We start from the raw sequence: 16,052 nt of genomic DNA, 5'->3' as shown, positions 1-16,052 counted from the left end.
CCATCCATTGCCACCTCAATGAAAGGGGGTTCTCTGGTAGGAGACCCAGGAGGACCCCACTGCTGAGAGAGACATAAGAAAGCCTGACTGGAGTTTGCCAAAACACCTGAACAAGCCATAATCCTTCTGGGAGAATATTCTGTGGACAGATGAGACCAAATTAGAGCTTTATGGTAAAGCACATCTCTATGTTTACAGAAAACAAAATTAAGCCCTCAAAGAAAAGAACACCTTCCCTACAGTCAAACATGGAGGAGGTTCAGTGATGTTTTGGGGTTGCTGTGCTGCCTCTGGCACTGGGTGCCTTGAATGTGTGCATGGCATCATGAAATCAGGAGATTACCCAGGCATTTTGGAGCACAATGTTCAACCCAGTGTCAGAAAGCTGGGTCTCCGACGAAGGTCATGGGTATTGCAGCAGGACAATGACCCCAAACACACTTCAAAAAGCACACATGAATGGTTCAAGACAAAATGCTGGACTGTTCTGAAGCGGCCAGCAATGAGTCCAGATCTAAATCCCATTGAACACCTGTGGGGAGATCTGAAAACAGCAGTTGGGAGAAGGCACCCTTCAAATCTGGGAGAACTGGAGCAGTTCACACAAGAAGAGTGGGCCAAACTGCCAGTCGAGAGGTGTAGGAAGCTCATTCATGGCAATAGGAAGCGCTTGACTGCAGTTTGTTTTTTGTTTTTTTTGTATACAAGATCGAGGCTTGTGAAAGAGCGAACATTTATCACACAGAAAGACAAACCGACAACCCGACACATAACCGACAAACCGACACATAAAACAAATAACATCGGGAGCGGTAGACAAGATGGGGAGAGAGGGGGAAGGACACAAACACAACATTTGAGAGCAGGAACCGAGAGACATGGAGACATCGAGAGATCTGTGGGAGGGAGAGGGCTTTGGGGGGGAGGCATGGGAAAGGGGGTGGGAGAGGCATAAAACATATGGACACTGCCAGGACTACCAGGAAAGAAGTTGGAATTACAAACAAGGTGGATCTGGGGTGAATTAGTGGGGGTAGAAAAGATCAAGGTTTTGGATGGGGGAAGATAAGAGATGGTGGTGAACAGCTGTTTTAAAGACCTGGAGGGAGGAGTGGGATTGAAGGGAGTGTGGGAGTTTGTTCCAGAGGCGGGAGAAAAGAGGAATGAAGGAGTGAAGGTGAGCAGAGAGCCGAGATTTCGGCAGTTTAACCATCAGAGGCTTGCTGGCAGATCTTGTGCGACCTGTAGGAATATTTGGGGGACAGAGCACAGAGAGAGCTGGGGGAGCAAGGCCGGAGAGGAGTCGGTAGAAGACAGAAAGACCACCTACCTGCCTGCGGTGAGTGAGTGAAAGGCCCTCAGAGATAGCTTCATCGCGGGAGATTCCAATGATTCTGAAAGCTTTGGTTTCAACAGCGTGAAGCCGAGCTAGGTGTGAGGCAGGAGCACCAGCCCATAGGGGAGAACAGTATTCCATTGAGCTGTGGATGAAAGCCTTGTATGTGGTGAGGAGCTCAGGTGTGCCGAGGAAGGACTTCGCACGACAGAGGATGCCCAGTCGGCGACTGGCTTTGCAGGCCAGCTTGGAAATGTGGTTTTCCCAAGAAACATCTATAGTGAGTTATTTATTTTATCCAAAGGCTGCGCTACCAAATATTAAGTCGAGGGTGTCAATAATTTTGTCAATGCCATTTCTTTTTATTTACTGATTTGAAAGGATGTATTAAGTTCTGAATCAAAAACAAAAGTTCTGTAATATTAACAGTGAAATAAAGAATTGTGGAGACCAAATACTTTTGTCAATTTCAACTTATTTTTCAAGAAAATTGTGAGTTATTTGAAAAAATTGCAAGGGTGCCAATATTTTTGGACACGACTGTATATTAAACATCTATAGTGCAGAAAAATAGGTTTTTGCTTCACAAGGAACACCAAATCAAGTTGTTTGATAAAGCACCAACATCAGCAAAATGCCAGCTCCTTGTGTTGTTGGGGAGAATGTCTGGTATCTTGGTTAGGACTGGCTCTCCAAATCAGACACCTAAGGCCTACCCACACTTTTTATGACCACCATCAGTGGGATTTGGAAGTGGCTTAATACGTTGTACAAAAATGTCATTTTTCATTAAAATGGCAATTCTAGAAATGGCCAAAGCTTCTTTTCTAATTGTTTTAGCCCCACGTTGACACTTGTGAAAGAACGGCTCAAAAAATAAAGAAAAAAATATTCAAGCAGAGGAAAGTGTTTGTCAAGTTTTAGGAGAATCAAAACAAGGGAGAAGTTCATTATAAGCGGATGCAAGGACAAAGAGATTATGTGAAAGATAATTCTTTTTTTTTTCTTTTTTTAAAGAGCTCCAGGTCCACTAAAAAGAAGACGATACAACAAGAATGGTTTTGAAGAGATGGTGGTGGTGCCACATGATGACGATTTATGTTATATAGTGTGGCCCAATGGAGTTTGAGGTTGTGCCAGTGTGAACGTGCAATTGAGAGATAGGAGTATAGTTCGCAACGATGAACAAAGAAAGAGGAATTCAAGCATTGGAGGGCTGGATGAGGTGGAAAGGAAGGATGGCCCATCAAAGGCATTTGCAGGAGGGAGAATCCATATTCACAAAAACAATCGTGAGAACCACAGAGTGCAAAATAGAAAAGAACAATCAGCTCGGGCTTTTGTCATACAAGACAAAGGTTCAGGGTCCATTGTGGCCTTTGTTAGGAACTACTAACATCACAAGCTATGTGTGGCCAGATCATAAGTGCCTTTAAAAGGTGGTGATGAGAATAGTTTCCTTGGACTTTCGCAGGCCCATGCTGATCCCTCACCCAGGAGGGCATTTAAGATCTGTTGCACCTCGAGTAGGATATTATTTTGCGTTTTTTCTTTGCTCTGTGGTTCTCACTATTCTGAGACTAGGATGGAAGTTTGGCTGCATCGCAAGGATGCATCATGCAGTTAGACATGCATCTTCTTTCTCATGATAAATGGCCCAAATATGTCTGTCAGTTCAATGCGGCCAACTGCTTGAGATGTCCTTTTGAAACATCCAAAGCAATTTTAACAATGCTTCGCTATTCCATCAAATGCAAAGCACACAACAACGGATGATGTGGAGGGATGAAAGAACATCCCGAGTAAGCAACATCAGCACATCCAACTGACCTGTGCACTCACCAGCTCCAGCAAATCCTCATCTGTCTGTAGCATGGAGGCACGTGAACACAGCTTTGGTTAGCTGCCTTTGGAAAGTGCCAACCCTGACTAATTGCATTCGGAAAGTGTCCAAAGCGGGTAAAACTTTGGTTCCACAATCACGGACACTTGATAGGTTTCATTTTTAAAACATGCTAAACGGTCGAATAATGGCAAACCTTGACAGTGAAAAACCAAAAGGACTTTGACAGTAACTGTGACCAAAACAAACATTCAAGTGAATATGGAAGGTACTCGACATGAGAATAAGCGCACAAGGCGGCGTACCAGAGTAGGCATGACAACCTTGCTGCTCGGTGGAATGACAACTCGTAGATCAGGCTTGGTTCGGAGTGGGGTGGGCACAGACGGTGGACCTGGGGAGTTGCCAGGATGCTGGGAAGATGGGGGTGGCGGTGATTTAGCTGGCACAGTGCGCCCATGACTGACAGCCAAATGCGGTATAGGAGATGTGATTGTGACAGTACAGCCAGGACCCGGGCCTGACGGCGCTGGGGGGCTGGGAGACGTCAGCAGCACCGGAGACGCTCGAGATGCTACCATTGTGGTTGTGTAACCGTTTCCTAGAGAAAGAGAAGTTTCTATTACAAACTCTGTCAATAAAAAACAAAAATATATGGTACAATTGCTGCATAAATAAAGTGTGGTGCCCTAAGTAACCACAAAGAGTGAATCAACGTGTCCTGATTAAAGATTCAGTAAGGAGATGTACAACATGATAATAATCCAAAGCGAATCAGGAAGGTGACATTTTCTTTCCCCACAAATTTTGGTCATTCGCAATAATCATTTCTACCATCATTCACCATCCTCTAAGCCTCCCCATATACTGGTAGGTAGCACAAGGGATCACCACCACCCAAGATATTCAGCACGCAGCGGTCAGCCGACAACTACACAGTCTCGATTTTCGAGGATGCCAAATACATCCTGCAGATGGACCAAATATTTAACAAACGTACAATGAGAAGGTTATATATATTTTGTCGTCTTCGTGAAGACCTTTTGACAGCACATCAAGGACAAACGCCGAAGGATGTTGACAAAGTGTGAGCTTCTCTTACATGATCACATGTTTGCATAGAAGGCTAGTGTTGTGCAGACCGCCGTTCATGACTAGATTCAAGCAGCTGGATCATCCCCTCCTGCATCTCCCCTTCCTTCCCCATCCATTCTGTACGGGCAGGATTTGGCCCACAGCGGTGATGGTATGTTTTTGACATGTTAAGTCCCACCTACACTACATTGAATAAAAAAGAAATAATAATAAATAAAAAACTTTGAATGTCTCAGGTTGTGATTATTTGTGAGTATCTTATTCTGACAATGTTTTAACGCGTCGTATTTTATGGTGATGATAATGTTCAAAGAGAACAAGAAATTTCACCCTTTTGTGGCAATTCTGACCAATTGGTTATGAAATGACATTCACAAACGGATTTTGCTTATTCTCTGAGGTTTAATACAATTACCAAGAATTTATTTTAATATCCGAATGAGATTAGCTAACCCAAACCCCCTTGAAGCCTATTGCTTGTTTTGGTCCAATTCCAACCGCTTCTTCTCACTGGATGCAAAATACTGGTTTAAATCCTAAAGAGTACAGAGATATTACACATGGGGGATGATACCATTACAGAACAAAAGTGTATTAGATATTTGATGGAAGGAGAGGTCATCCTTAGTCTATAGACTCTACACTGCATACCAGGTGAAAGAGGAGGGTTAAAATAAATCACCAATTGGTTCATACATGTACAGTGCATTCAGAAAGTATTCAGACCACTTCACTTTTTTCACATTTTGTTAAGTTGCAGCCTTATGCTGAAATCGTTTAAATTCATTTTTCCCTCATCAATCTACACACAATACCCCATAATGACAAAGAGAAAACAGGATTTTAGAAAGTTTTGCAAATTTATTAAAAATAAAAAACTGAAATATCACATTGACATAAGTATTCATACTCTTTGCTATGACATTTGAAATTTAGCTCAGGTGCCTCCCATTTCTCTTTTTTTTTTTTTTTTTTTGTATACTGAATCGAGGCTCGTGAAAGAGCTGACATTTACATTCACAAACAAATCAACCAGACAAACAAAATATATAAGAAGAGGGAGCGGAAGACAAGAGAAGGAGAAGCACACAAACACTTGAGAGCACACAACATTTAAGAGCAGGGAGATGTGTGGGAGGGAGAGGGCTTGGGGGGAGGAGGCGTGCGAAGGGGGGTGGGAGAAGTATAAAACACAAGGACACCAAGGACTTCCAGGACAGAAGTTGGTATTTCAAAAAAGTGGAATTGGGGTGAAATTAGCGGGGGTAGAAAAGATCAAGGTTTTGGATGGGGGAGGATAAGAGATGGTGGTGAACAGCTGTTTTAAAGACCTGGAGGGTGGAGTGGGATTGAAGAGAGTGAGGGAGTTTGTTCCAGAGGCAGGAGAAAAGAGGAATGAAGGAGTGAAGGTGAGCAGAGAGTCTTGATTTTCAGCTTGATCATCTTGATAATTCTCTTGATCATCTTTGAGATGTTTCTACACCTTGATTGGAGTCCACCTGTGGTACATTCAATTGATTGGACATGATTTGGAAAGGCACACACCTGTCTAAATCAGGTCTCACAGCTGACAATGCATATCAGAGCAAAAACCAAGCCATGAGGTCAAAGGAACTGCCTGCAGAGCTCAGAGACAGGATTGTGTCGAGGCACAGATCTGGGGAAGCCGACAAAAAATTTTCTGCTGCATTGAAGGTTCCCAAGAGCACAGTGGCCTCCATAATTCTTAAATGGAAGAAGTTTGGAACAACCAGGACTCTTCCTAGAGCTGGCCGCCCGGCCAAACTGAGTAATCGGAGGAGAAGGGCCTTGGTAAGAGAGGTGACCAAGAACCTGATGGTCACTCTGGCTGAGCTCCAGAGATCCTGTGTGGAGCTGGGAGAAACTTCCAGAAGGACAACCATCACTGCAACACTCCACCGATCTGGGCTTTATGGCAGTGGCCAGACGGAAGCCTCTCCTCAGTGGAAGACACATGAAAGCCTGCTTGGAGTTAGCAAAAAAGCACCTAAAGGACTCTCGGACTGTGAGAAACAAGATTCTGTGGTCTGATGAAACCAATATTGAACTGTTTGGCTTCCGTAACACAGCTTTACGAGCGACACGTACAAACTGCAACGGTGACTACTGCCAAATATGTGTCGGTCTCGTCGAAAGATATCCTCCACGAGTTCCAGCCCCACCTCCCGATGAGGTTTCGAGCTTCAAACAACAAAAAAGAACCATTGTTACATAAACTAATGCTGACGATTCTTCAGACGCAAAGCTAGATTTGGGCACCACTGACTTGCTTGCCATGCAAACTGATATATCTTCATCAGCCCGTGCAATTGCCAAAGCTGCAGACAGTCAACGTGCGTGTGCTCTACAAGATGAATCGCTAATTTCATGTTTTTCCAGATCAAAAATCAGAAAATCTGCATCAGCTGCAAACAAAGCATTCCAGACAGATTTCAATGTCGCTCCATGTGAATTTGCTTCCGATGGGGGATTCTACTACGTTCACGATCTGGCAGAATTTGTTCAAAAATGCGTATGGCTCTGTGGGAAAAAGGTTTGTACTTGTGTTATTTTTGATGGTTAAGATTTCTCAAGGGGTCTGAGTACATTCCGCATGCATGATTGATGAAGAAACGAATAAAGATGCTTAAGAGGACAGGCGGGTAACGTGTGAAATATGGTGTAAATTAAGGCTGATGCAACCCACACAAAGTTTTGAACTATCGGAGCGTTAACTAAATTTTATCCCACTAATTGCTAGAGAAATTGCTCATGATCACATAGAGAGAGTATAGTAAAGTAGTGAATTCTTATCTTCTATTTTCAGTCTCAAGTTTTGTATTGCTCAATATTCACTTTACAATATGTTTTTTGGCTGTGATTTGATAGCTGACAGACATCCATTTAATCAAACTGAACGCGGACGACGGACAAGGCTCGTTGAAACTCAGCATGCAGATAAAAAAATAAAAAATAAATAACCACATTTAGAGGCCATTTTTCCCCGCAAAGCAGGGGTTGGCCTTTTTCGGGGACCGTGGTTGTTGTTGTTTTTTGGTCCCCTTTTTGAAGCAATGTTTTACGGCCGGATGCCCTTCCTGCCGCCAACCCTTTTTGTCGCCTTTTACGACAAGCAGGGAATTACCAGTGAACTGGTACTCAATTAGCCGACCTCGGAAGGATGACAGGCTGAGTCAACCCCCCTGGCGTTAATTCAGCGATCGACCGGGATTCGAACCCAGGATCCTGGGATCCTAAGCTGGCACCCTAGCCGCTAGCCCAACACCAGGGCTAGCCCAACACCAGCAGATAATACATGCTTTTCCAAAACTGGCTTTTCAGTTTCTTACTGAGGTAACGATCTTCAGATTAGTAGTTGTAGCACCTTTTTGGCTTTGTAAGTGTCCTTTTTTTTAAGATGAAACTTATCTAAAAAATTAAAGCTATCAGAAGAAAGGTCTATCTCACGTCAAGACCTACAAATGTTAAGAACAAAAAGCATGATTTCTTGCTTGCTACATTATCGGAGTTTAAAATACTAGGGCATGCCCGTACTATATCTATATCTAAAATTATATCCCCCCCCTCTATTTACATGAAATGGTTTGGTCCAAAGCGAACGGCTTGCGAGTACGGTGACAATCCCCCCCCTCTATTTACATGAAATGGTTTGGTCCAAAGCGAACGGCTTGCGAGTACGGTGACAATCCCCCCCCCCTCTATTTACATGAAATGGTTTGGTCCAAAGCGAACGGCTTGCGGAGTTTGGTAAAGAAATCGCCATAGCGTGCACAAACGCGCAGGAAAGCGAAAGAATCGCAAATTAGTTTTAATTAGTTTTAAAACATAGTTGAACGCCAACATAGTTTGCCAATGTGAAATAAATGAATACGCTCTCAAATGTGCCGTCCGAGGCAGAGTCTGTTCGGCACGTTCGGCACACGTGATAGCTCGCTGCTCTCTGATTGGTTGAATCGTTTTTTGGACATAGCTCGGTAACTACTTGTCCGATTAATATGAAACCTTGAAAAGGCACATCCTCGGGTCCCCAGCAATATACCTGGCAAGTTTAAAGTATATCGGACCCGTGGTTGTCGAGAAACAGCGGTCACAGGCATACATACATACATACATACATACAAACATACACACAGAGATTACTGGAATTATAGATAGATAGTGTCAAAAGTACCGGCATGAAACATCGTAAAATTGCCTATATATCCAGTGCGCCTCCTTATGCCCGCTCAACCCGTTAGAGCTCAGTTTGATGTCAATGTGAAACTTAATCCCAGAAAGGAACTCCCAATGCTATTGTGTGTTTGTCCATTTGTGTACGTTGTGATTAAACATCCACATTTCTCTGTGCAAAAACACAGCAAGCCGAGTTCTCTTCATTATTACTACTGACACTGGAATTAAGGATTTTGCATGTATTCTGTGCATGCCCCTTTAACCGTACAATGTGTACTTCTGGATGTAAACATAAACATGTTTGGCTTTAGATGAATAATTTATTTTTAGCACGTGGGAGTTCCAATTTTAAATACACGTACAGCGGTTAACAATTCAGAGATTGTTACCTCCGCCACCAAAGGTGAATGGAGGTTATGTTTTCACCCCTGTCTGTTTGTTTGTGAACAAGATATCTCAAAACGTTGTGGACGGATTCGGACGAAATTTGGCAGAGAGGTAGTGTATGTGACAAGGACGAAATGATTAGATGTTGGTGAAGATCCGGATTCGGTTAGTATAATTTTTTAAGTGATTCTTCACCATTGGGAGATGGGGATAAAACGATATAGAGCAGAATATCTCAAAAAGTTGTGGACGGATGATTTCCATTAAATGTGATTCTGTATTGTGATTTTCTGGACTACTCTGGGATACAAAACGTAAACTGTTCACCTGGCGGAAGTATGCTCTCCACCGAGTGCCGTTCTAGTTTTGTAAAAAGTGTTCACTCCATCCCTTCTTTTGTACATGTGCACGGTGGAAATTTGAGCATGCGTAAAAGGATCATCAAAATTACAAGGGCTATATCACTCGGTTAATCCCTGTGACCAGATCACAGCGAGCAAGGTCTTTTGGATCAACGGGCCCTATGGCGCATCATTCCCTCGGAAAAGTCAAATGGATCCACATTACTATGCGGGAACTCCTGCTCTCCCTGCACACCTTCCTGCAATATTCCCCTTCTTCCCCAAATGCTCCTTCTGCACCATGCCTTCCCTTGCGTCGTGCAAATTACAATTAATTTAAGATTTCCAAATAGGTGCTAAAAGCCCATAAAGATTACACTTTAGAGCTGAAAACATCACAATTAGCCATTAAATGGGGACAAGTGCCTAAAAGCAATAAAATTTTCTTACAAAGTTCTTACAGAAAAATAATTAAATAGCAGTGCACGGACAAACGTAACAAACTTGTACACAAAAAGAAAAGATGCTTAAAAGCAGCAGCACCCAATGCCAAAGACCATCAAGGAAAGAATCGTGCAAAAACAAAATATATTAGGCAGAAACGGAAAAGGTTAATTGCTTACCCACAGGGCTGACCTCTGCAGGTGTTAATGTGGCAAGCTCAGATCCCAGCAAACCTCCTGTAAGGGTATCACAAAAGGACATCTCATTTGCTTCCCCCCAACCCGACTTTTGACAGGGCCGAGGCAGCCTCCAGTACTGCACAACAAAAGCAGGCACACTCCCATCGATGCCCCATCCCCCCACATCTATGCACGTGCCCCCTTCCCCCAACATACACTCAAAACAGCCCACAATGATGATCCTAATACACCACAGCCGGTCTCTTGCCTAATGTAATACAGACTCGACCATCGGGGGCGAGGCGGTGAAAAAGGACTTTGGATGAAAGTAAAAAAGAAAAGCAAATCACAATATCCTGCAAACAGATCATATTCCTAATCCCTTGGATGTTTGTAAAGAAGGACGACAGTAACATCATACATAAAATAAGGTGAGAGCAAACCAATATATTTGCTGACATTGAACAGCACAAGCACAAATAGTTACCGAGTTACTGTTTCTAAACAACGCAATCTAATTTAAACAATCCACCGGAGGAAGTTCAGTCATTCAAACTCCTGGGTCTCACGATCAGCCATGATCTTTCTTGGGCAAATCACATTTCAAAGTTGGACTCGAAAGCCAGCCGCCGACTGGGCATCCTCCGTCATACAAACCTGAACTCCCATCCAACTACAAGGCCTTCGTCCACAGCTTGATGAAGAACTCCCCTGGATTACATCTTGCTCAGCTTGACACCATGGAAACCAAGGCCTTCAAGATCATTGGAATCTCCTGCGATGAAGCTGAGTCTATGTGCCTATCACTTTTCCATTGCAGACAGGTGGGTTGTCTGTCTTCCACCACCTCCACTTTGGTCTTGCACCATCTACTCTTTCTGTGCTTTGTCCCCTCCCCCAGGTTTCTGCTGGGCACATACGGTCCACCATCAACCCCCTTCAGCTGAAACTACCTAAATCCTGGATCACTTCTCACCTCCACTCATTAGTTCCTCTTTTTTATTTCTGCCCGTGGAACCAACTTCCTCATTCTCTTCAATCTTATTCCTCCCGACAGGTCTTCCAGACAGCTGTTCACCACCATCTCAGATCGTCCCCAATCCAAAAGCATGATCTTTTCTACCTTTGCAAACCCCCACACCCCACCCCACCTAAGCCATTCTCCTTCCAATCTTCCAGTTTTTCCCCTCCTGTGAGCTTTATTCTGCATCCATCTTGTCCTTTCTTGCCCCCCAATACCTCCCCAAACCCATTGTTTGTCCAAGTTTCCCTCGAGTTTGGCCTTCAGTCCTGCTGTTGGTGTTCCCCCAACCCCTCTCTACTGTTCCTTTTGTCCTGTTGCGTCCTGATCCGTTCAATGTACTACCTCTTCTACAAGCCTGGACTATGTGCTGTATGTATACAAAACAATGCATTGGAAAAGACGTCGATTTGTTTCGTAGAATCACCAATCAAGTTGCATCTCCAAATGTACAAGTTGAACGTTGAAATAAAATATCTCAGCCATGACGGCGGTCGTGCAATAATCTAAATACGTTATAGCAGTGACTACACATTTAAATTGTGATTAGGCAACAACATGTCAACATCCAACTGCAAAATTCCCAATTGTTTTTTATTTTATATCGCAACACTTCTGATGCACCCAAGGAATAGACTGCAACAAAAACAAAAGGTGGATTTTTATAACTAAATAACAAAGCCCCTAGCAATGCCATGATGTGGGACAAAAATAATTTTATGATCACACACTGAAGAACTTACCCGAACGAAACCACACCTTTGAGATATTCACAGATAATTCAAAACCAAGCGAAGGTCTCACATCAGTCACGTGCCAAATCCTTCGCATCAAATGAATCTATCAGGTGCGGAATGTTGAACCTTCTTTGTTCATATGCAGTACAACGCTGCGGAGTAGCATCATTGGTTGAGGGCGCGGCTGTTCCGCTCATGCAATGCCCTCTGCTGGTTAGGGCAGGACTTTGCAATTTGGCCATGGTCCTGGCGACAGCTTGCCTACTCTTCAATGTTGAAGCATTCTTCGTTTTCAAGTTCCTCCAGCTCAACCCATCAATAATATCCCATTTCAAGCTTGTCACAGCTCGTCGTCCGTTTCCTAAGAACCTTGCACAGACAGTTGACGTGGGAAGACCCAATGTAATGGAAACGCCATGAACCTCGTTTGCTCTGTTTAATCTGACCTCACAGTACTCCAAAGATGTCCATACGCACTCGACCCCATCCTGAAGTCATCATCATAACAATTAGTTCGTTAAAGTGGTGAGTGTCAGCTGAATGTTGATAGCGTTTTTTAGGGAAATATTGTTTGGTTTTGGTTCTTTTCTTGAGATCTGCTTTTTATTATAGAAAAATCAATCGAGTCCACTGCCTACACCACTGATAGGAGGTTGACACTGCATACCTTCCAGAGTGAAGGAAGGAACTCCAATGAAAAGACAAGCTGAGGCGTTGAGACAGCGGGGAAGAGTTCAGCTGAGCAAATTCTGAGAACGAGAGCACATTAGGACAAGTAGAAGAGGTGTCTATGCTGGTGAGCTTCTCTTCATTAGCAAGTGGGAAGTTTACAAGGTATACCAAGGTCAGTCAAAAAGGGAAGATTGGAAACTGGGAAGGATGGGTATAGGATAGTTTTTGGAACCAAACATATGGTACTGAAGTAGTCAGCAATCAGCCTTATTGCGAACAACGTGAACAACAACTCCCTTCTGAGTTAAAATAGGTGTGGGGTAGAGAAGGGAACTTACCCCAAGGCAGATTTAACTTGCGTGCCACCAGGTTTTTGAGGATGGATGCACACCTGATTACTTTGATTTCAGGAAGGGAAGACCTATTGGTGAGGACTGGCTCTTTTAGGGTATCGAAGCATCTGTTGCATGTTTTAATTGAGATGACATTGCCACAGGGTGTAATTGGCTTCCTATGTTGAGTGACAGCAACCGCCTTGCCACATCCGTCAACGAAACAGACTCTGGAAGACCAGGATAATTGTAGTGGTGAATGAATGAATGATCATTTTAAGGCCATTTTCCCCGCTAGAGCGGGGGTTAGCCCGCTGGGGTTAGTGGTAATGAAGTCAAATTGTTCATGAGATGTAAAACAGCTTGATGGTCTTGAAATGTTCAAGGTCAGAGACAAAGGTAAAGTGTCTCACTGATTATGGTGGTGGTCTCAACCTTTTGGTTTGGTTACCTCTACTTGGCAGTGGTTTTCAAGCAGCTGTGTCCCCAATGAGAATCCAGCATTCCATGACATGAGCATTACAGGAATAAGAAGCATGCTGACAGAATCCAATTTGAATTTCAAATGGTGAATTACCTGAGCGGCCACTCACCCCTTGGTTCTGTTACCCCCAAGGTAAAGTCCCACATGCTGTTGGAATTTTTTTTTCCATCATTTTCTGATGTGCTCATTTTTGCAATGAGAAAAAGCCAAGCTTGCATGAAAGCTCCTCGACAGGCTTTGGGCAATATTATCAAAATGAGCTCACGGTTACCTTCAGCCGAAAGGAATGGTGGCACGAAGAAGACTTATGTGACAAGGGGACACACAAGGCACAATGCATGATAAAAGAACGGCATCGGCAGGGTGAACACTTACCGGCATCTCCCGTGCTTGAGGGTCTTTGTACAAGGCCCGGTGAAACCGTGTTGCGTTGTACAGTCGTAGGCTGTGTTGTACCAAGCATTCCCTGTGAATGCAAGATGCCAGAGCCGACTGTGCCATAGACAAGAGAGCCAGGTGTGTTTAGAGGCAGGGCAACAGGGATCTGGAAACTGCCAGGAGGAACACTTGCCTAAGGGAAAACAAACAAACAAACAAAAAGCACGTAAGTAACATGAATGGTGGGAAATGGAGCACAAGAAGCCAGTTTTTTCAAAAACAACCATCGACAATCACAAGTACATCAATTATAACTCAGAAATGCACTGAAAACTAGAACGGCACTCGGTAGAGTGCATACCTCCACCAGGTTGAACAATTTACATTTTGTATCCCACCGATAGGCCAGATCGGGATGGATCTGGACCTGAACCAAAATCTAATCAGCTTGTTCTTTAATGCTGCATCCTCCTAATTTTGTCATAACTCGTCCACAACTTTGAGATATCATGCTATATATCGTTTTTGGCTCCATCTCTCAATGGGGAAGAATCACAAATTTCTCGTATCCAGATTCGGATCTTCGCCAAAATCGAATCAATTCTTCTTTGTTACATGTGCAACCTGTTCATCAGGTTTCGTCCGAATCTGTCCATAGCTTTTTGAGATATAGTGTTATATATCGTTTTAGGCCCCATCTCTCAATGGTGAAGAATCACTTAAATTTTTTCTCGTATTCGAATCTGTATCTTCAGCAATATCTAATCAATTCTTCCATGTCACACATCCAACCTGTCCACCAAATTTTGTCTGAATCCATCAACTTTTTGAGTTATCCTGCTCACAGACAAACACACAAGGGTGAAAACATAACCTCTGTTCACCTTCAGTGGTGAAGGTATATAAAATGAAATGACTTGTTCGCCTGGCTAATGTGTTTACCTGTCTATATTTGGACAGAATTTCACTTTCTTTGTCATCGTCTTAGAAATATGATATGATGACAAAAGACAAGTCGAATAAAAGGAGCACCATGATTGTTGTACTGGCATGTGGCAGCACGACTCTGACATGTACCGCATGTGAAATTGACAAGAGCACTTGCTGCCAGTTCTTATCTGCCATCAGCACAAATAGCAGCATCATGGTTCCCATTGTCCTTATTGGGGATGTTGTTCTCTTCAATCCAGGCAAGCTGACCTAGCCAGCGAAGTCTTCTGGCTGCAATACTTCTAATAACTGACATATCAAACTGTCTCTGTACTTGTACACGACCAATATGCTCTGTCCATTGTTGAGCCTTATTGATACCTAATGTGCATCAGAGGCACATGTTGTGGAAGGCTTCGATCTTCCTGGAGATATCTCTATTGTTGGTCAATGTCAGTCGGATTAAAATTGATGATTTTTCAGATGAAAATTGGTGATATTAGAAGTTTGATCTTGAGTTGACTTTTGATATTTTGACCTCAAAAACAGTTGGTTTCCCAATTCAGTGATGCACTATGCAATTTCTGTTCAATTTTCAAGTCAGTCGGATGAAAAATGACCATTTTAGGAATGTGACCTCAAGGTGACCTTTGACCTCAAAATCGATAGGCTTCTTCCTTATGACGAACTCTACCATCTGGTGAAGTTTTGTGAAGATCGGTTTAAAATTGTGACCTTTAGGCGATTGACAGACAAACAGACAGAATAACACCGCACAAGAACAACCAATATAATTGAAAAATCTTCGACTTTGAAAGTAATAACTATTTTCCACTCCATAACGATCTCCTCTTACTAGAATGTCCTTCTGTCTGTACTTCATGTTCTACATTATTTCCCCCCCTCTTTTCTCAATAACTCCAAACTGAATCTTCACTAAATATAAACACTTCTTCCTTCTTCCTTTAAAAGCATTTTAAATGCTTTTCACCCTTAACATCCGTCAGAAATGCTACACGTGTTGTTCTTCTTCAAGATTATTTTCCAAAATGGTGTCAGCTAAACGCTTGGTTCACCAATCATCCTCCCGCACATGCAGCATCACGTTTTTCTGTGCCTTTAGCAAAAAAAACTCATCTTCCAACCATGGGCAAAAAAATCATGGGTTGGAATGAATATATATATGTGCAACCCATGATTGAATATATATATATATATATATATATATTCATTCCAACCCATGATTTTTATTTCCGTTTGTCAAAGTTGGGAATTTGGAATCAGCATCCCTCCACTTCATGTCCCCTCCTTGATTGGCTGCCAACTTTTAGAATGAAAGATAGTTGTTCATCGGAACACCTGGTCAATAATTTGTATGCAGCCATGGGACACACATGGGTAGTCAAAGATTACATACACACATCCTCTGGTTCCGCAACATGTTATCAAAGTCTTCATTTATCTTGCGGAACTTCTCCTCAGCATGTGTACTTGGGCCCATGTTCTCTTCAGGCTCTGAATCAGGACTGTCAAATCCATTCAACCCCTTCTTCTTCAACGTCTGAAACAAATCAAACAACACTATCATGAGAAAGAAATGCTAAAGGAAAGGAGGCAAGCATACGTGCAATGATCAATGACATAATGGGAGGCAGGCATGGCAAACAGAGGAACGAGGC

General features: G+C 43.0%; 1 protein-coding gene across 4 annotated transcripts in view; it reads right to left on the bottom strand.

Moving 5' to 3' along the window:
• The window catches only part of LOC137421041 (myocyte-specific enhancer factor 2C), an 87,362-nt gene that overhangs the window by 54,427 nt on the left and 16,883 nt on the right, over positions 1 to 16,052 (bottom strand). Inside the window, exons 4-8 of one of the 4 annotated variants that reach the window (XM_068106698.2) lie at positions 15,791 to 15,934; positions 13,441 to 13,636; positions 9,820 to 9,876; positions 3,485 to 3,780; positions 3,167 to 3,202 (exon numbers count right to left, since the gene is read on the bottom strand). In XM_068106698.2, the coding sequence (XP_067962799.1) occupies positions 3,167 to 3,202; positions 3,485 to 3,780; positions 9,820 to 9,876; positions 13,441 to 13,636; positions 15,791 to 15,934 (729 nt within the window). The remainder of the gene's footprint in view (positions 1 to 3,166; positions 3,203 to 3,484; positions 3,781 to 9,819; positions 9,877 to 13,440; positions 13,637 to 15,790; positions 15,935 to 16,052) is intronic. The other 3 variants (XM_068106700.2, XM_068106699.2, XM_078771984.1) reach the window with 3 other exon arrangements.

This window comes from Myxine glutinosa, chromosome 2 (assembly GCF_964187855.1).
Source record: "Myxine glutinosa chromosome 2, kmMyxGlut1.1, whole genome shotgun sequence".
NCBI classification, from domain to species: Eukaryota; Metazoa; Chordata; class Myxini; order Myxiniformes; family Myxinidae; genus Myxine; species Myxine glutinosa.
Note: the sequence above shows the minus strand (reverse complement) of the source record. Positions and strands in the feature narration are given on the sequence as shown.